Source organism: Erigeron canadensis, chromosome 1, assembly GCF_010389155.1.
Source record: "Erigeron canadensis isolate Cc75 chromosome 1, C_canadensis_v1, whole genome shotgun sequence".
NCBI lineage: Eukaryota > Viridiplantae > Streptophyta > Magnoliopsida > Asterales > Asteraceae > Erigeron > Erigeron canadensis.
In genome coordinates this window covers 30,031,758-30,052,267 of record NC_057761.1, presented here as the reverse complement: position 1 = coordinate 30,052,267, position 20,510 = coordinate 30,031,758, and the positions used below count along the sequence as shown (strand labels likewise).

The 20,510-nt window shown below is 32.9% G+C and overlaps 1 protein-coding gene and 1 long non-coding RNA gene across 2 annotated transcripts; one reads left to right on the top strand and one right to left on the bottom strand.

Annotated features, from left to right (window-relative positions):
• The first annotated feature begins 2,753 nt into the window (after nucleotides 1-2,753).
• On the top strand, nucleotides 2,754-4,879 carry LOC122585278 (protein SOSEKI 5-like). The gene is made up of 4 exons (XM_043757398.1): nucleotides 2,754-3,033; nucleotides 3,753-3,822; nucleotides 3,927-4,149; nucleotides 4,362-4,879. Exons 1-4 carry the CDS (start codon nucleotides 2,769-2,771, stop codon nucleotides 4,695-4,697), a joined length of 894 nt encoding a protein of 297 aa, XP_043613333.1. The 5' UTR covers nucleotides 2,754-2,768; the 3' UTR covers nucleotides 4,698-4,879.
• A 3,707-nt stretch (nucleotides 4,880-8,586) lies between these two features.
• LOC122585279 lies at nucleotides 8,587-9,492 on the bottom strand. The gene is made up of 3 exons (XR_006321682.1): nucleotides 9,284-9,492; nucleotides 8,759-8,835; nucleotides 8,587-8,606 (listed from the first exon to the last, which is right to left on the bottom strand). It is a non-coding gene; the product is annotated as an uncharacterized LOC122585279 (long non-coding RNA).
• Nucleotides 9,493-20,510: the final 11,018 nt, after the last annotated feature.

Genomic DNA, 20,510 nt, shown 5'->3' with positions numbered 1-20,510 from the left:
TCTCGTTGAGCGTTCTCTCACAATCATGTATGTCTTTTTTTTTTTTTTATCTTTTTCAATATAGCCTCCACTTATTATTAAGGCTGATATTGTCAAATAAAAGGGGCGAGTCTGTGAATGTCTTTCGTCCTTTCTGCCCTTACATTGTCGGATAAAAGTGACATACAGGTAATAGGGGTATTAGAAAAATTGTTGAAATTGTGTGAACTTTCGTTGACCCGACTAACCATATGTCTTCGGATCTTTGAGCCTATAGGGTCATACACAATTGAACATATATAATATTTAACCATAAAGCTACAGAATGATATTTGATCATTTACGCATTTAATTAAATAGTTTTAATTAATTTATACGTTTAAAAATTAACGCGAGTTAATTGAGGATAAACGGATAAAACGACAACCGTTATTTATAGTAGTTGATTAAAGTTAGTTTTAAATGATTGATTAATAACTTATTAATTAAATAAGTTTAATTAATTAAATGAGTTAACAGGTTGGATAATTAATAAATGTTCATATTTAATTAATAGTTAATTAATTAAATAAGAAAAGTCTGGTCAGACCCACATATCCCCATGGGGCGGTTCTAAATCAATCCTAGGAGGGGGAGGATGAAATTTGCAAGGGATTTTAGGGTTTTTGGTTTCATAATTTGATTAGAAAACTTCCCTATAAATACCTTAAGAAATCCCTAATTAATTCATTTATTCATAAATCCCTAATACACACATAAAGGTGAAAATCATATTTCTCCCTTTTGTGTGTGTCAAACAAAACATCCCAAAATAAGCATAACCCCAAAATTGTTTTAGCTATAGAGGTTCGAATTCCACTAGGTGGAATTGTAAGGGTTTCGTTTGTTGCGGTCGTAAGCTTCAAGGTGTCTAGCACATCCTTCGTTTAAGACATTGTTCGTGTATGCACTTACGGAGGGTTCTACACTTGGAATCTTGTTTCCGAAATCTTCCACATCATGAGAGATCTTGTCTACCGCAACAAGGTCAGTTTTGTATTTATTAAGTTACTTATATTGCACTGCATGGTGATCTTGGTCCGAGATGTTAGAACTATTAAATGTCTCTTAAAACATTACCACACGTTTTTAATAGTTGCTAACAGTTTATTAACACGCTTCCGCTTAGCAATTTGATTTGTATTTTAAAATTTGTTTTAAAACTGGGTCGTTACCCGATCCCTTTTATGTTAGCCGGTTAATGAAATCCCAACAAAAGTGTGGGGTCAGATGGGGCAAATTTCGCCCCTTTTGCTTATAAATTCGCCCCTTCTGCTCAAAATTTTGTCCATTCTGCTCTGACATATCGGGTTGAAGTGACGTAAAGTTGACAATATTATAATAAAAAATGTCAGGTCAGATAGGGCGAAATTCGCCCCTTCTGCTCCTAAAATTCGCCCCTTCTGAGGGGTGTCAATAGACAAAAAAGGGTGTCAATAGGAAGTCCCTTTTCCACATGTCAATCATCCCATAATTAAAAGGATTATTAGGCTATTTGGTCAGAAAAATTAATCATTTTTCTGTAAGAAAATATGAACCACAGTCAGCCACTTGGGAGACAAGATAGCAAGTCATGACAAGAAATGAGAAGAATGAGATGTACTTATTTGCATGTACAAGATACAGAGAGTAAACATAAGAAACTTTAAATTCTACTACAGAATGTATCAATTACCATAGATCTGGTTCTTTGACTCTAAAGGGACTCACGCATAAATAATCAACTAATCAAGTTCGATTAAAGAAAACACGTACGAAACAGAAAGGTACAACATTATATATGTATTTCTATAGTGAAATTATATACTACTAGCATATTTTTAATTAAAGTAGATAGCATAAGGTTTACGTTATGCAACGGCCTTGATGGACATGTTGTGTCAAAAGTCGCTACAAGAAAATAGAAACGAAATTGACGAAAATTGAAACGAAAATAGAAAAAAATTGCGACAAAAATTTGCGACGATTTTTTAGAATTTACGAAATGTTGTAGAATTTTTTTAAACCTTTGTTGTAAAATTGAATGTCAAAATTGAAAAGGAAAATACAGTTGTTTAACTAATTAAAATTTGTATACTTTAATTTAACTTCTGGATATGGGATATTTTACACATTTCACCATTAATAAATTTAAAAAGTAATAAGAAAAAAGATGTAAATGCAATAATGAAAAAATGAGGAGCAAGGAGATAATGCCAATTTTTGACAAATTAACAAGTTTCGGTGAAAAAAAATGGACCAATAGAAATGTCATATGGTCTTCAAAAATTTATTAGAATTTATCAAAAATTGTCAAATTACGAAAGGTAAAGAAACCAAAGGGTCAAAAGTTGTCAATGACAAAACACAAAAAAAATGAAAAAATAGAAAAAAAGTAAATTCGTTATTGTGAAAAAGGAAATTAAGAAGAGCCACAATCAACTCCACTAGGTTGATGGATACCTTGTCAAAAAGTGTCGTATATAAGGGTGTAAGATAATCGATGTGTCAAAATAAACTGATAAAAAAACCGATTACACTTTTACACCTTATAGGCCGGAAAACTAGGGTCTTACTATTTTACTCGTACTTGTAAATCATAATTCATAACTAACTCCACTGTCTCAATTCAAAAGTCACACAGCAAAACAGGATCATATTATTTTACTCCTACTTGTGACTCACATTCATATCACCCCACGCCTGTACATCATATAACTTACAACGTCACATTCAATTCTTTCAATTAAGTTTTCAATCCTTTTTTTTATATGGCCGCGAGTTCGAAAGCTAATGAAGAGCAAACGGTCCCCAGAAAGAGCTACACACGTAATCGTAAAGATGTGATCATCGACAATGGTTCTGTTAGAAGTCCAATTTGGATTGAACACAACTCAAAGACAATATCAGCATCTATGCAGGTGGTGCCTGCGAGAAAAGTTCCAGTTTTGTATTACCTTTCTCGAAACGGTCAGCTTGAACATCCTCATCTTATTGATGTTACTCTCTCTTCTCCTCATGGTCTATATCTCAAAGGTAAATAAGTTTTATGTGCTTATTATAACTCGATATATTCTGCTAAATTTATGTTCTTGATACAAAAAAAACTATGAAAACGTACATATGAGTACGTAGCTAGGCTAGTAAATTTTTCGCAAAATGCGTATGTCCTGTTATGATGAAGTATATACTACGAGAACTCTATGTTCATTCAACTTTTAAAAAGGGTCGTTCATGAAGATTTAAGTGTAGCTGGGAAAAAAATATTGGTAAAGGAAAGTAAGAAAACTATATCTTTGTAATTTATATGCGAGAAAAAAAGCCTTTAGCCCTTAGCGAATTGAATTATATAAACAAACATTCTCATAAATGGGTCCACAGAGTCACAGGTTCAAATATTGGTAAAGAGAAAGTAAGAAAACTATATTTTGTGACTTATACGTGAGAATGGTGAATCATCCTACGTATGTTTAATTTTCAAAATGTACATAGGTTTCCACTCATTTACCTTGTTTTTTAAATGGCAGCTAATCGTTACAAACTTTTGAAATTTTTTTGTCCCCAAACTATATATAAAAAGTCTCTAAACTAATGTGCTTATATTGCCTCAATAGTTGGTAATTAAATAACTTTTAGGCTTCTGGCACATGATCAACTCTAAGAAATATAAATGCAACCAGCCGTACTTTCGTTTTCCCTTAATCGTGCTATTAAATTATTTCATTGTGTAATCTACTTTCTTTTTATTTATTCAGACGTAATAAACACCTTGAATCATCACAGAGGAAAAGGAATGGCAAACATGTATTCATGGTCTTTCAAACGGTACTCGATCTTCGTGTTTGGACAGAGTACAGTAATGATTTACAGTACTATTTTGACTTTCCATAAGTTGGCATGGAATAACTTGATTTCTGCTCATCGATCAGGAGCTACAAAAACGGATACGTATGGCACGATGCATCAGATGACGACATGATTCAGCCTACAAACGGCAACGACTATGTCATTAAAGGATCAGAGCTTCTCCAAACACAAACACCTCAAATTGAATCAGATACCCGCCATACTGGTGACAACTACTGTGGTTCTGCGTTAATAACTACATCAGTACGACGAAACCAATCATGGAGCTCATTCGACAATCCTCAGGTACCTGCGGATCTAAAAGAATTAAAGAAAAAATCACTAGTAGCATAACTATACAGAAAGTACCAATTTTAATTGTGCATAAGTTTATAACAAGCCTATAGGCCAATTGCTATTTTTGTTTCTTACCAAGTGTCAATTTTATGTCCCATATATTTATTTTTTTTTGTTAATATCATGTGCTATAAATTTTTTACACATAGACATGTCTACAGGATTATGTAGTCCTCAAATGCGAGTCAAACAGAGAGCTCGCAGCTAAGTTTGCTCCTGATACTACAATAATACAGGAACAAAGGAGTGAGGAAAACGTCACTGTGGACCCCAGTAATGATGAGATACCATCCCCACCTCCTTCAAATTCAAGTTCAGATGTTTTGGACACGGTGGTCAGTGGATCGGGATTTGTTGATAGGAGGGAGAAAGTGATCATTAGAGATCGTGACCCTGCGGTTGATAATGATGATCAGCAGCGTGGTAGTGGGCGGATGAAAGCTTCACAGGTTTTTCTGCAGATGATATCTTGTGGAGCTGGCTCTGTTAGGGTGTAGCTGAGTACTATGGTAACTAATTTAACATTTTAAGAAGTGAAACACAGGATCATTAAGTTAATGATAAGTATTTAAAGAGAGCAGCAGATTGGTCAATTCTATAGTTTACTCTATATTAAGCAATTCTAAGGTTCTTATGCTATATTGTTTTAAAGCATTTCATCCAACATTCGCTGTGCATCAGATAGTGTTCATCAAACAACCTTTTAGTTAAAACTTGCATGCCGACCATGAAATACACCACAAAAAACAGCTTGAGCATGGTTAAACGTGATCTAGAATACTTGTTGAAGAATAAAGATTAGTGAAGATTTTAAAATCTTGTTTAAAGAAAAATACTGTTTAACAACATTTGGGGTAGAGTTCCAACCAATTGGAGAAAAGCTTTTGTTAAAAGCTTCAAGTGAATCAAAGAATAAATGAAAAACAATACTGCATAGATAGAAAACACCAATGGCAGACCCATCTTGAACAATCAAAATCCACAAATTAAATAACCAAAAGAATATAAGTATGACATCACCTTTGCTTACATGGAGCCTAGTTGGAGCATACTTGAACATCTTTATATGTTGACACCTAGAAAAGATGAGATGAGCAAAAATTCTCCTTTAGTAAGGTAAAAAACTTGATTTGATTCATTGGAGGTGAATCAGAAGTAATTGGGTCAAATTGGCCACAACTAATAATAAAATAGAGATGTAGATGCAAAAGGAATTAACAATTTACAGGTGACTTGGAGGGGTTTCATACCTGCAGATATAGAACTACTTTCATATGAGTGATGACTTTGACAGCTCAACCAAAGTAACCTGCTCGAGTCAATATACGATTGCAAACTAATAAGATCATAATCTTACACTTTATTTAGCATAAAGTGATTTAGAAGATTGTATGCAATAAAAATATATTTTGGGAGACTTTTGACCCATTGCCTGTTACAGTATTCATTTTAATTTGAAACTTTAAAATATACATCCCAAATAACTCTTCAACTTTGACCAACAAACAGAGCTTCTACTCTTCAAAGTTGAAACAAACATAAACTTTTTGACTCTCGAGTTTTTAGTCTGTAATGGTGCACTCTTCCCTCCCCACGAATACATAGATAATTACATTTTGGACCACCAAACTAGTCAATGCTAAAGTCTGAACAGAATATTCTAAATTTCTAATATGACAACCTTCTTTCTTAAAATTCTGAAAGTAGCAAGTTTCATCAAGTACTTCTGTTTTTCGTTAAGTGCATCATGATAGAATTTGTGTTTCGGTCTTTATTATGATATTAGGATTACCTTTTTTTTGTTTATTCAACCATTCTAATTTATCTGAATCCTTCATAGCAAACAGCGAGCAAAGTAAAACCAGCCTGTTTGTCCTGAGCTATGTTTGCCTTCTGTTTTGCTATGGCAATAGACCGCGAGAACCCTCCAATTGCATCAATTAACCTCCGTGAAGCAGCATCTTTTCTAGTCTGTTTTCTCCCTTGAGCAAACTTCTCCATCCTATTCAGCGTTTTCTCTTCATCTGGTCTGCGCAGAGATTTAAAAGCAGTTCAAGTCACAAATGAAAACTGATAAGAATGAAAAGAAGATTGCAATTTGCTAAATGCAAATGAACAGGTTCTTTTACCCGTTTACAGTTTACCTAATGAACATATTCGTTGGTACAAGATATATGGTCCACGAACCTTCAACCAAATCAGATATGAGTAGTGGTGCAACGGGTCAAGATGCAAAAAACAGGAAGGTTGGACAGGTTTTAATGTTTGATAACTCAAAAAATGAGATGGTCCAACATGTTGATCCGTTTTTATGCATAACTTGTGTAATACATATGTTACCTACACTATACTATTCCAACAAATCAATAACGATCTAACTATTGAATCTAAATAATTTACAGGATCATCTGCAATAAAAACACTTTAGGTCGACTCCTAACCCATTTGCAAGGTTGTAAATATCGCTTTTCGGTATCGTCTCGGTCGACCACCTATAAGCGATATATCGGGGATATATCGGGTGTATATCGGATTTATCGGGGATATATCGGGAATATATCATCTCGGTTGACCACCGATAAGCGATATATCGGGGATATATCGGCCGAGATAACCAAGATTTACAACCATGCCCATTTGACTAATTTCCTATATAGCTACTTATTTGATCTGTTAAACATAAAAACCTACCCTTATTGAACCAATCATAAATAAACGGACTTGCCATCTCGAGATATAAGGATCCTCTCACCTGAATTGTCACTGGTCGGTTACAGTTAGCTCAGCATATCGTCCCATCGATATGATTTCCTTGTTAAAACAATCATTTCATATGGTTTTTCCCAAATTAAATTTACCTACAACAAAAATAATGACCTTAGGTACAACCTGGAAAACTCAAACACATCTACGAGCATTCTTCTTTTTTACAACATTGTATACATGACCCACTAACAATTGTAGTTAGAGACCATATGGATAGAATCACAGCAGTAGAAAAGGTTAGACATCAATGAAAATTGCAGCCGGATTTTAATATTCTCAGTCATTTACTGATGCCTAAACTTCCGATGAAGTATTTGGAAGACATGCTCAACATTCCAGAAAAAGTTTGTAAAATTTGTAGGTGATTCTTAAATAGATGATAAAATTTGTGTTGTACGACTCGAATGCTATACTATTTGCCTCTTAGTTGATACTTATACAAATGTTTTTTAGATGATACAAATACTTTTAGATTTTAAAAAAGTTTAAGTTGTTCATTTGAAATAACTCGAAGAAAAGATGTGATACAAAAGCTTTGATAGCTTCACCGAGGATTGCAAGACGTTTAAGTGGATGAACAATAGTAACTCAAACATGTAACAATTTCTTAGTTGATTAAATTTGCATGTTTAAGACATAACTCAACATTCCAGACAAAAGTTAAAGATAGTGTGGGCACCTGGGACAACACCAATTGAATCCATCGATTTAAGGTTCTCAGAAATTATAGCCTGTGCTGCCATGACCATGTAGTATCTTCCACTAGCAGCCACAACCACTGCTGCAATAAAAGGTTTAGATTCAGCCAATAGTCTCATCTCCCTCCAAATCCTGCACACACACAAAAAAGCTGGCCACATGAAGGATTAAATAATCATTTAACATTGTATGCTATTTTTCAGCTTTACTCCTGCTATTGACCAAGGAATATGATTATAAACAGTGGAAGATGAAGAAGAACAGCATACCACAAGTGTTTTTGGGAAAGAAGAAGGGTAACAAGTCATAGATACCTCTCATGTGCTTAGCAAACAAAGAGAACCCATTACCCACGTCCAATACTTGTAGTTTCGTCGCATGAACTCATACGGGCGAGATGATCTAACTAACCTGCATAAAAAAGAACCAGTTAAAAAACAAGTATACAGGGTTGGAGCATTAATTATGATCGTGTATTTGCATTCCATGTTTTGGCCTACATTGGCATGCATAATGTAAATAACTTCGCAGCTGCCTTACATAATACTAATACTCCAATTCTAGTCCACCTATTAAAACCGATTCCATGTCCATTTTTATATAGCAAAACGAGCACTTTTTGTGAACTTTTTGATCCAGTCTAGTTTTGAAACTAAACTTGGATGATATCAGATAGTGTATTTCCAGTCTATCTATTGAAACTGAACCAGTGTTCGTGTGTATACTGTATACCGATGTTCGCCTGACTGAGTAGCTTCATATCACAACTTAAAAGTTTTAAGTTAAAACAGTGAAAAAGAATCAAAAGGCACAGCCAAAAACCTCATAAATTTCATATCAAAGTAAAACAAGTAGCCACTCACTATTACGAACCTTTTTAATAGCAGATTTGGAAGAGACTTGATTTCCTTCTTGAAACATTCTCTTGAAGCTGTTCACTCCTGTAATCATTAATTTGTGGAAGAATATTCAATAATAAATTAAAATATACGCACATACCAAAATGACATTCTTATTATTATAGTAACAAACTGGAGCAGCTTTAAAAAATTTGTAACTGCAGCACTTTTATCAGTCTCATTGTTGACCTTACCGGAATGAGATGCAATACTGTTAACATTCTCATATTTATCATCCATATCATCATCCAAAACCTCCAAGCAAAGTTTCCTGTTATTCAGAAAGCATAAAGCAAGGGACAGATCAAAACAAACACCGATCATGGCTACACATTTTATAGTGAAGGGGGTGTACGGGCATTTTGAAACAGTTTACTGCAACTTGAAAACACTATTAACTTTTAATAGTTCGCTTCTATTACTAGGACATCAAAATAATTAATTGAGAAAAACTGATATCTTATTATTACAGCTTCAAAAAGCAGAAGTGCATCCAAACACCATCTTGTATGGCTTGTTTCGTTACAGGTGTGTGCTAATTATTTAATTCTACGTATTCAATAATATCATATAATCACTTTCAAAAGACATCCAAACACCCCCAGAATTTCACAGCAAAAAAACCTTGGTGCAATATTTATGCATAATAAGATAATGATGTTCTCTTAAAACTCCACACATTTTGAACCAGAATATGCATAAAAAGATAAGGATGTTACTTTCAAACTCCCCGCATTAAAAGTAGCTCAGCAACAAATGAATTTCCATTATCCCAGCAGAAGAATCAATGGAAATCAATTATCGAACTCATGGCAGTAGTTTCCCAAAGAGCAACTTGAAATAGTCCATATACCTCACATAGAAAAGAATCAGTTAAAAAACAATTAGGACCAGGATGGATCTTTATGATCATGTAATTGCAAGCAATAACCAGTTAACAATGCGTGAAATCCATATTGTGGCCTAATTGACATGCCATACTAAGAAGATAAAAAAATCTGAGGGTATATCGATCTGCAAATCTCTAGTCTAAATGATGGAAGAGGTTTGACTGACACTGACTACATACATACTTCCAGAAGGAAATTACTAAATCAATTGAAAATTTTAGTAGCATATGTAATCCCAACAACAGAACTGTCAAAATCACAAAAAGCAGGGGAATTCAAAAACAAATGCAATGCCCCCTACAAGAACAGCCAGACACATGATACAGGGCTACCATAACAAATGAAATTTTTTGAAACATATGTAATGCCATTATGGAAAACGTCAAAACCACAAAAAGTTGGGGATTTCAAAAGCTAAAGCAACTTCTGGCTAAAACAACCTTAATACACACAATCAAGCACCCAAATTACAAGCCTCAAAGTACAAGAGCATTTGAAAGGTGATTAGGTGTTATAGTAGTTGGAAAATACAAAAGCATTTGAAAATTCCAAGTTCCAACATATGTAACCCCGCCATAAAAAACGTCAAAACCATAAAAAAAAAAAAAAGTAAGGGAATTCAAAAGCTAAAGCAATCCCCGCCAAAACAACAACCTAAATACACACAAACAAACACCCAAAGTACAAGAGCATTTGAAATGGGTGATTAGGTGTTATAATAGTTGGAAAGTACAAAAGCAATTGAATTTTTTTAAAACATATGCAACCCCAATATTAAAAACGTCAAAACCACAAAAAGTTGGGGATTTCAAAAGCTAAAGCAACTTCCGGCTAAAACAACAACCTAAATACACACAATCAAGCACCCAATGTACAAGCCTCAAAGTACAAGAGCATTTGAAATGGGCGATCAGGTGTTATATAGTAGTTGGAAAATACAAAAGCAGTTGAAAACTTGAACATATGTAACCCCATTATTCAAAGAATTATACAAACCACATAAAGTAGGAGATTTCAAAAGCTAGAAGCAATCCCCGCTACACCAACAACCTAGATACACACAATCATACTCTCAAGTACAAGCCTCAAAGTACACAAGAATTTGAAAGGAGTGATCAGGTATTATGATAGTTGGGAAATACAAAAGCAGTTGGAAAATTCTACATATGTAACTTGTCAAAACCAAATAAAGTAGCGAAATTCGGAAGTTAAAGCGATCCCCACCACAATAACAACCTAAATACACGCAATCAAACCCTCAAGTACAAGAGCATTTAGAACGAGTGTTTAGATGTTCTTGTAATCGGAAAAAATAACAAAACCGTCACAAAAGAAAACAACAAGTGAAAAAAACACAAGAAATTGTTTGGAAAAAAAAAAATAAGAGCAGTAATGTTGTTAGGAGGATGTTTGCTACTAGTATTAAAATCATGTTGAAACTATTTAAAATTATCGGTAATCGCAGCCTAAAAATTAGGGGCTAATCAGTAGGGTCTTTTTCCGGAAAGGCGATAACAGGCAATCGATTTATTATATAAAGGATTTAATAAACAAATTAAAATAAACACAACAATAAACAAAATCATCAACAATGGATTTAATATAAAGAAGTGGGGTTTAACATTGCATACCTGACACCCGCGTGTGCAGCAAAAAGAAGCACGTGCGTAAAAACGGCGTCGTCTATATCCCCATCAGCAACAAGCACACCATTCCGATCAAGAAATTGAGTATTTCTAAAGTTCTTGAAGGAAAGATCGTAATAATAGTTGTCAAGATTATCAAAACCCAAAAATTAGAAAGAACCCTAATACAAAAGTAAAAGCTATATATACATTATGTATAAATTGAGTTAAAAACCATAGGCGGATAATGAATTGAAATATGAATTAACAAAAAAGAAAGGAATAAATAATGAGATGTTTTAGAAATAGATAATATTTGATGATTCTATTCTAAATCGAAAAAGATGTTTAATGAGAAAAACAAAATAGTGATTTTTGTGGAGGCGCTGTATGATTTTATTGATGAAATATTTTCGTGGGGGGTGTTATGGCGGTGGGATTCGGCGCGTGTTCGTAGGGGGGTGGTATGACGGTGGGAATTTGATTGCGTTTCAAATAAACCCGCGTTTTTTAGCCTAGAGATTTTTTTTGTTGGTACAGGTGGCTTTTTTTTTTTTTAACAGCTAGTCAGTATTCGACATCAGGGAACACATCACCGTTTAATGGTGAAGCCCTGCACGTACTATAGACTACGAGATGTAGATCATAAGCTGTTACAGGTGATTCAGGGAAAAAACCCACAGACTTGTCACTTCTAAGAGTCGAACCCAAAACCTGTAAGAAAAACCAGGGACGCATCTGTCAGTTGAGCTAGGCTTCATTTGCGGTACTGATGGTTACCGGACGATTATTTTTGGTGTTTTATTAATTTAAACATTTCCATCTAATATGCTTATAATACCCTTAATGAAATAATTTACAGTATAGATCTCCAACACTTAAAATAATTACAATACCACATTTACCATCAACTACTTTTACATTCATCACAATCGTCATCCTCATCACCGTCCCCACTGCCGCCCCCACCACTGTCACCACCACCTCCGCCATCACTACCCTTACCGTTGTCGCATTACGCAGACATAAGTTTAGTTAATAGCAATCTATTCTACCTACTACTCCATACTAAATTACTTGAATTTTTATGATGTAGCATAAGACTTATGTAAATCCCTTCAATAATCAACTCTCACAAATATAAAAAGTAAAACTCAAATTCTGGTAAATGTTACAAAGCCTTGTTTTTGTTATATTTGATTCATGACATAAAGGAAAGTCAATTTGATAAAATTGATCGATGCGATTGACCAATAAGTCATTAATTCAACTTTCTTTTGGTATATATTAAGATAAAATGGACTCATTGTTTATTTTCAAGGAAATTTTCATAAGTTACTCAGATAGATTAATAATCAACTAATCTTAACTTGGATTCAATACAGCCACAATAACTTGAGGTGTTTGGGACAGTTTGGTTTAGAAAATATTTTTAAATAAATTGGAATCTGCTGTCACAAAAAATTAAATTTGAATGAATTAGAATTAGAAACTTTAAACATATGTCTATGTTTAGCTTACATAAGTCAATGTAATTTAGTTAAAGAAATTAAAATATAAACTATATAAAATGACAAAATTAAACTTTATTATATTCATGTAATAATTTATTACATTTTATTAACATATTTTTATACACTTTATAATAATAACAATAATAATGGTAATAATAATAATAATAACTATTATTATAATTATAATTATTCTTCTTATTATAATTTTTTTAAATAAAATTTCGCTTATATTAAAAATTAATAGGATTTACAAGAAATTAGTGAAAAACCAAAATACAATCTCGGCGCCCATTCCCCTAACTAAAGAAATAATAATCATATTAAAAATATGAGCAGCAACACGTGTTCTAATGTCTTGAGTCATGGAGATCTTTCGGATTCGCTTGGGCAGGGTCACCGCATCCTTCTCAAATTCCTGAAAGGAAGAGAATGAGAATGGGATAAACCAATATCCAATATCGTCACACTTATTATTATTATTATTATTATTATTATATTATTATTATTATTATTATTATTATTATTATTATTATTATTATTATTATTTATAACAATATCCAATATTGATATTATTATTATTATTACTATTATCATTATTATTATAAAAATCACTTTCATTTAAAATTCGAAGGATTTACAAGAAATTGGTAGGAAGCCGAGATACTATCTAAGCACCCACCCCTCTGACAATAGCAAAACTAATCTTATTAAATATATGAGTAGCAGCACGTGCACCAGTGTCTTGAGCCACAGGGAACCTTCGGATTCACTTTAATAGAGTCATCACATCCTTCTCGGGTTCCCCAAAGGAAGAGAATGAAAAGGGGAGAAACTCATATTCAATATCCGCACACTTAGCCTCGTATTTGACATGTTTACGTTGTGCAGCCTCAATCACCGCACTGCCAGGCAAAAAGTCAACCATACCAATTTGTGTCAAGGGCGATAACCCTGTCAAGTCGACACATACGTCAAGCCCTCCGTGCCACGAATAAAACAACAAATCAGCGGGGCACAAATGATTGTCTTTTCCTCCAATAAGTCTGGTATCAACTTCTTTACAAACTGAAACCCCAAACGCTACTACAAAATTCCGACGGAACGACAAAAAATTTATTTACAAGAAAACTTACGACAGAATTCCGACAAAAGCATATATCCGTCGCAAATCTGTCGGAATTTTCCGATAGAATACCGACGGACTTTAAAATGTCGTCGGAAATCCGTCGAAAATATAATAATTTTTTAAAAAATAAGTTTTATTACTATGTCTGTCGGGAATCGGTCGGGAATTACCGACGGAATAGCGATAGAAATTCATACTCCGTCGGAAACATTATTATTTAACAAATTTAAGTTTTACTATTTTATCTGTTGGGAATCTGTCGGTATATTCCGACGGATACCGACGGCAAAATTAAAGTTCGTTGGAAATCCGACGGAAATTTATTTGTTTAAAAAAATAAGTTTTTCTATTATATCCGTGGGTAATCTGTCGTCACTTGCCCACCGATTTCCGTTAGAAACTTATAAAAGTGTCAGTAATCCATCGGAAAAATAACTGTTTTTTAAAATATTAAATTTTATTATTATCCTAGGGCATTTTCCAACAAATTTGCACATTTACCATGTTTTGCTATCATAGATTTTAAACTTTAATCGTAATGTTACTGTTTAATGTTTAATTTTATTTTCAATTCCAACGTGTAACAATCTTATTTTAATCTTTATGTTTATCTCTATATTTGTCTCATGTGTATATATGTATGTATTTATGTATGTCTCTTTTAATCTTCTTTAGCTTCATTTCTAGTGTTTGTCTCATCATTGGGCTTACTGGGCCCCATATGTTTTTCTTTCATTCGTCTGGGCCTAATGGGACTAGTATGCATATTACTCGTGTATTTGGGCCTATTGGGCCTTGTGTTTGTCTTTTACTCAAATGGGCCTATTGGGCCCCATATGTTTTTCTTTCATTCGAATGGGCCTAACGGGACTAGTATGCATATAACTCGCGTATATGGGCCTATTGGGCCTTGTGTCTGTCTTTTACTCAAATGGGCCTATTGGGCCTTAAGCGTCGTTGTTATCTCATGTGTATATGTATGTATGTATGTCTCTTCTAACTTTCATAAGTTTCATTTATAGTGTTCGTTTCATTATTGGGCATAATGGACCAAATATGTTTTTCTATCATTGGTCTGGGCATAACGGGACATTTATGCATATAACTCGCCTATTTGGACTAATTGGATGGTGTATATTTGTCTTTCATTCAAATGGGCCTATTGGGCCTTAAACCAAAATCTTTTCTCTTATGTTACAAAATTTACTCATATAAATAAGACACATTTTTATATATCATTCTTATGCGACAATGTGTTTATTTCTCAATATTAGTAGGAGTATCAATTCATAAAAGTTAGATTAGTAAGAAACACTCGATATTAGTAGGAGTATCGAAATGGTATTTAGCTAGTTAAATAAATTAGTCATTTCGCACATCGTATTGTTATCAAGACTAGTTAAATATATAGTGTTCGTCATCATTGGGCCTATTGGGTCAATAGGGTCGTGTGTGTTTGAATTTCACTCAAATGGGCACGTTGGGCCTTAAACATCGTTTATGAGTTATTAGCAATTAAGATATTGGGCCCTACTGGTTTATCTTGTAATTAGCAACTAAAAATGTGTAACAAGTGTTATATTATGAGAATAAGATTCGAGTTTGAGTATCTGAGCGCGCTTTAATGATTATGAGAGGTTGTCGGTTAATGAGAAAGCAATGATGATTTTCAAGAACGAAAAGTAACTAGTGTTCGATATAAATGCAAACTAAACTGTAAAATACTTAAAATTTGACGAAATGATTTATTAATTAACTAATCATGTCATATTTATAGTCGTTTGAAAGGTAATTAAAAAATACAATCAAATGTGTCGACGAAACATTTTAGTTAATCTCAGGTCTCTCGTATTTGGGTGGTCAAACGGAGTCAAAGGCACTTAGGGTTAGATAAGTTAGGTTAAATGAGTCATACAAAACCCTAGCCTACCACACTTTCTCCACCACTTCTTCAACTCTCACTTTCTCTCCTCCCTCTCTCTAGAACCGGCCTCCCTCTCTCTACTCTCTCTCTCTTCATTTTCTTCAAGATTTGGTAAGGAATATCTTAGATCTATACAAATAAACGATTTTTAAACCAAGTTTTTTTTTATAAAAAACACAATATATGTGTATGTATGTACACGGAGCTGAGAAGAAACATATGAAACCCAAGATTGTTGTCACGAATTTGAGAAGAAACCGAAACATATATATGTAACATCACTAGATCGGACGTGTAAAGGATAAGATTCGTTCGGTTTTTGTATCATTGGGTCATATATAACTCGATTTGGTCGAAAATCTTTTGTCTCTTCTTTCTTTCTCAATCAGGTGTGGTTGGATGTTCATAACTTAGATGTAATTTATGTATATATCTATAAATAAACTGTTATTAAACCTAAATCTTTACGAAAAAACAAGGTATATGTGTTTTTGAAATGATTGTTTTTTTTTCCGGTTAGATCTAGGGTTCATATGTGTGTTTCTTTATATATCTAATTGATTTTTTTTAGATCCGAAAATTTTGCTAAGATAGAATCAAGAATATGTTTAGATTTTATTTTTTGCATTTTATTTATATAATTTCGGTATATTTATTTGTTATTTTGTTTCATAATTTGTTATTTTCAGATTTAAAAGAATAAAGCTTATGAAGGATGGAAAATGAGAAACAAAAGATGGATAGCAAAAGAAGAATTCAAAGACCTGTAGGTGTAAAGATTTTTAATTAGATTTATATTTGGAATTTTGGGTATAATTGTCTGTTTTTTTTTTTTTAATTTTGTAATTTTGTTTATGAAATCTTATTGAATTTTTAGGTATAGTTTTTAGTTTTGATATGTTTTGTATGAAATTTGTATATTAGAATATGTTATTAATCTGAATTTATTGTATTTAACATATTATATTTTTTTTTTCTATAAAATAAATACATACATGGATAATACATGTAAATACAATTTATAAATGTATATTGGATATAATATATATATATATATACACGATCAACCTATAATATGGATAAAAAATTTTTTCAAAAAATCTTTTTCATCCGTCGGAAATTCCTCTGTCGGTTTTCTGTCAGTAAAAAGGGTCGGTAATCCGTCGCTAAGTTTTTATTTTCCGACAGAATATTTATTAAGACTAAAAACATTTCCGACAGAATTCCGACAAACGTTTTTGTCGGAAATAAAAATTTCCGACGGAAATTTCAGACGGATAATGGGTTACCCACGCATATATTCCGACGGCCGAAATCCGTCGGAAATGCGTCGTTAAAGGCCTTTACCGACGGATTTTCGACGGATTTCAGCTGTCGGAATATTGCAGTTTTGTAGTAGTGAAACCGAGAACAAATGTCAACAAGTGTGTCACGTACAATGTTATTTCGATGTTTAATGCATACCTAGCCGATAACATAGAACACACCGGTGTAGGTCCTAGCATTCATAGTCTGTGCCAGTCCAGAGATTGGAACCACCCCAAGCCAATCTGAAGTGCACTCCTCCATTTGAGATTTCCATAATGCCATCTATCAAGTGGATAAAGAAAAAGTAGATTCCGTCATTTGAGTAACACGTGTAAAATATATTATTATTATTATTATTATTATTATTATTATTATCATCTTTTTAGAAAAATTCAAAAAAAAGAAAAAAACTAAAAAACTATCTTTTTCAGAAATTAAGACCCTTGGTTTCCAATTGTTGGAAATTTTATGTTTTTTGGATTATTGTATTTCATGTGTTGAAATAAGTAAATGATATTAAACATAAAAATATCTATGTGAATAGATATCTTTGTTAAAGGAAGATGGAAAGTTGTGTTTTATAATGTGAGTTTGTCTCACAGATAAACAACTTTAAGTGTGTTTATAAAAATGAGTGTTAGTAGAATAATAATTTCTTATGAAGGGGTGACACCCCAAGTTGGCTAGAAGGGTGCTTTAGCACCCGACGCGTCCGGACACGGGAACGGGATCGGGTCGAGGGCGATGAGGCGTAATATGACGTTTTAGTGGCGTACTTTGCACTTAGCTCGAATAGCCGTGAGCTTATTAAGAGCCGCCTTTAGTTTTGGCTAGATTTGGTTCGACTCAGTCACGGTTCTACCTGAGCCACCGATCGGCTCAGTTGAGCCGTCTGCTGAAGCCACTTAACGGCTCAGTTGAGCCGTGTACTGAAGCTACTAAACAGTTCAGTTGAGCCGTAACTAAAGCCGCCTATCGGCTCAACCCGAGTAGTTGACTGACCAGTTGACTAGGCACTATGGTGCGACACATGTGTTGTTGAAGAGGTGCGACACATGTGTAGCCTTGTGTGTTAAAATGCAGATTTCTCATGCATTTAAAATAATAACATTAAACACAGCAAGATATGATTATGAAAATTTCACTCCAAAAACACAGACTCGAAAATCAGAAGGTATGATGGTTCATCAGCTTGTGTTTCGACATTCTTCCTCCATCTCGTTAAGGTACGCTTTCCGAGTGCTATGATAACTCCGGCAGTACTAACTACTTCGGCTGTTGTACCTGGGAGACAGATGGATTCACTTAGGTGTGCCCGAAATCTGTTTTAAGGGCCCTTGGTTAAACTATATCCTCAGCCAGAGTGCCATTTCCTTTCTTTGATTTACAGTTTCTTATATTTATATATATAAGCTTTGTAATAGTTAATTTATTCCTTGCATGTTTATTATTATTATGTATTTATTCATATTGTAATTAGTTTACATTTTGAATTAATATTTTATAAATTGTGAACGGAGTTCTTACAATAGTTTCATGATTTTCTTTTTTGTAGGGTTTTAATAGGGATTATTTATTTATTATTTTTGTTATTATTGTACAATTAGGAATTTTGGAAGGAAAAAAAAAAACTAATTTGTTTCAAACAGAGGGTTAAATGAAGAAAGAAATATCCGTGGAGATGAAAAGAGAAGAATCTTACGTTTTATGAAATCATGATAAAACAATTAATTGTAAGAAACAACTAAACAAACAACATTTTAGTTCACTTACGAAACAATTAAACAAACAACATGGATGCTGAGCATAAAAAATATTAATTGTAAGAGTTGACAATGAATTGAAGCAAAAAAGGCATTTTAAGGGCAAGTATTCCAAAGTCAATGTGAATTAATTGATAATCGCTAGCTGCCAGCGTTCAACTAAATTAATTATTAGTTTCTACTGTTAACAGTTTTAAGTTTGCTTTTTGAACTTGTAAATATTCTACCTTAATTTATGCATATACACCTACGAATGTCTGCAAGTTGCTTCTTCTTTCCACACTAAGATAATATTGAATATAATGGACCAAAATTCAAGTTCACTTGGAGAAGTTAAGCTTAATTAACTAGGATACAAACTTCCACGTAATATCAATAAAATTTAGGTATAGTATAGCTACCAAAATGAGTCATTTCATACTCTACCACACCTTATAATTATCTTTTGATCAGCATAATTGTATTAACAACACCAAAATTAAAATAAATAACTAGGACAAATATGTCATAAAGATTAAAGACCAAACTATATATAGACGACATCTAAAAAATAATGTTGAGAGGTCAATTTAATTAACTAGTGTACGATCCAACACTTGTTAAAAAGTATTAATCAATCTTAATGTTTCTTTTTATAGCTCAAATTATTTTTATTAAGTAGTATTAAATAAGTCAAAACTTTGTATTTTAGCATGATTTTTTGGTTTTTATAGATAAATTTGACTTCATTAAACAATCTTAACAAGTACATAAGGCACTAGTTTTAAACTAAAATCGTAATATTATATTTTTATCACTTAATTTAATTTCTTGTTTAAGAACCATCTACGAAACGAAAGATGAGTACCAGTGTTAGAAAGTAAATTGTAGATTTACTCGTAAAAAATGGTTATATATATATCAAAAACACTAATTGACTTCAAAGTTTGGATATATATGTATTAATCCCACTCTTTTTTGTTTGTTTTTAAAAAATTGGCATTCCAAATCTTAAAAGTTATAATACCAAGAACGGGGTACCAGTGGCGAAGCCAGCTAATTGGCTTAGAACGGGCCAAAAAAAATTTCGGCACTAACTAGGCACAAAGGTTTAAAAGAATTAATAAAATCAAAGGTCTAAAAGAATTAATAAACCAATTCACAATTTAACGATGTTAAATTGTTCCATACTTTATAATGAATTAAAATAAAAAATAATTAAATAAGTCATACTTATAACTAAAGAAGCATTGATTTATGCTATCACAATCACAATCCAGTAATATATAAGGAAAACCTATATAGATTTGTAAATTGAGAATATTGTAAAGTTCAACTTAAAGAAAACAGTAATGTCACTTGTTATGAAAGCTCCAGTGACACGTTTTTTCTATTGGACCATGAGTATGTCTTCTAACTAGAATGGACCAAAAGATAATAAAGCCCATTATCAAGGTTAATATACATATATTGGATCTAAAAAACCCAAGTCTAGAATGGGTCATGGCTCCGCCACTGGGGGTACAACTATACAAAGTTTGTATATGTGTATTATTTAGACTCGTTTATATGTTTGTTTAATTCTACTAATTAAGTCTTTTATTAAATATTTGATTTCATCACCTAAGAAATAGTAGTCGATAGTCATATGTTTAAAGTTTAAGCATGACATCTTCCACCTATAACCTATTCACACTTTTGCTTAAAAAGACAAAACGTGCGAAAACTAAAGAGTCTAGCTTAGGCGCTAAAGTACATAAAGGGATTCCTTTTGACCAAATGTTCTAATATGAGGGGTATAAATGTAAATTAATACT

Bases quoted from the DNA above. Each gene is read 5' to 3' on its own strand.
- LOC122585278 (XM_043757398.1), top strand. From the start codon at position 2,769: ATGGCCGCGAGTTCGAAAGCTAATGAAGAGCAAACGGTCCCCAGAAAG. The intron at 3,823-3,926 runs GTACTCGATCTT...CTCATCGATCAG, and splicing joins TATTCATGGTCTTTCAAACG to GAGCTACAAAAACGGATACG. The intron at 4,150-4,361 runs GTACCTGCGGAT...ACATGTCTACAG, and splicing joins GCTCATTCGACAATCCTCAG to GATTATGTAGTCCTCAAATG.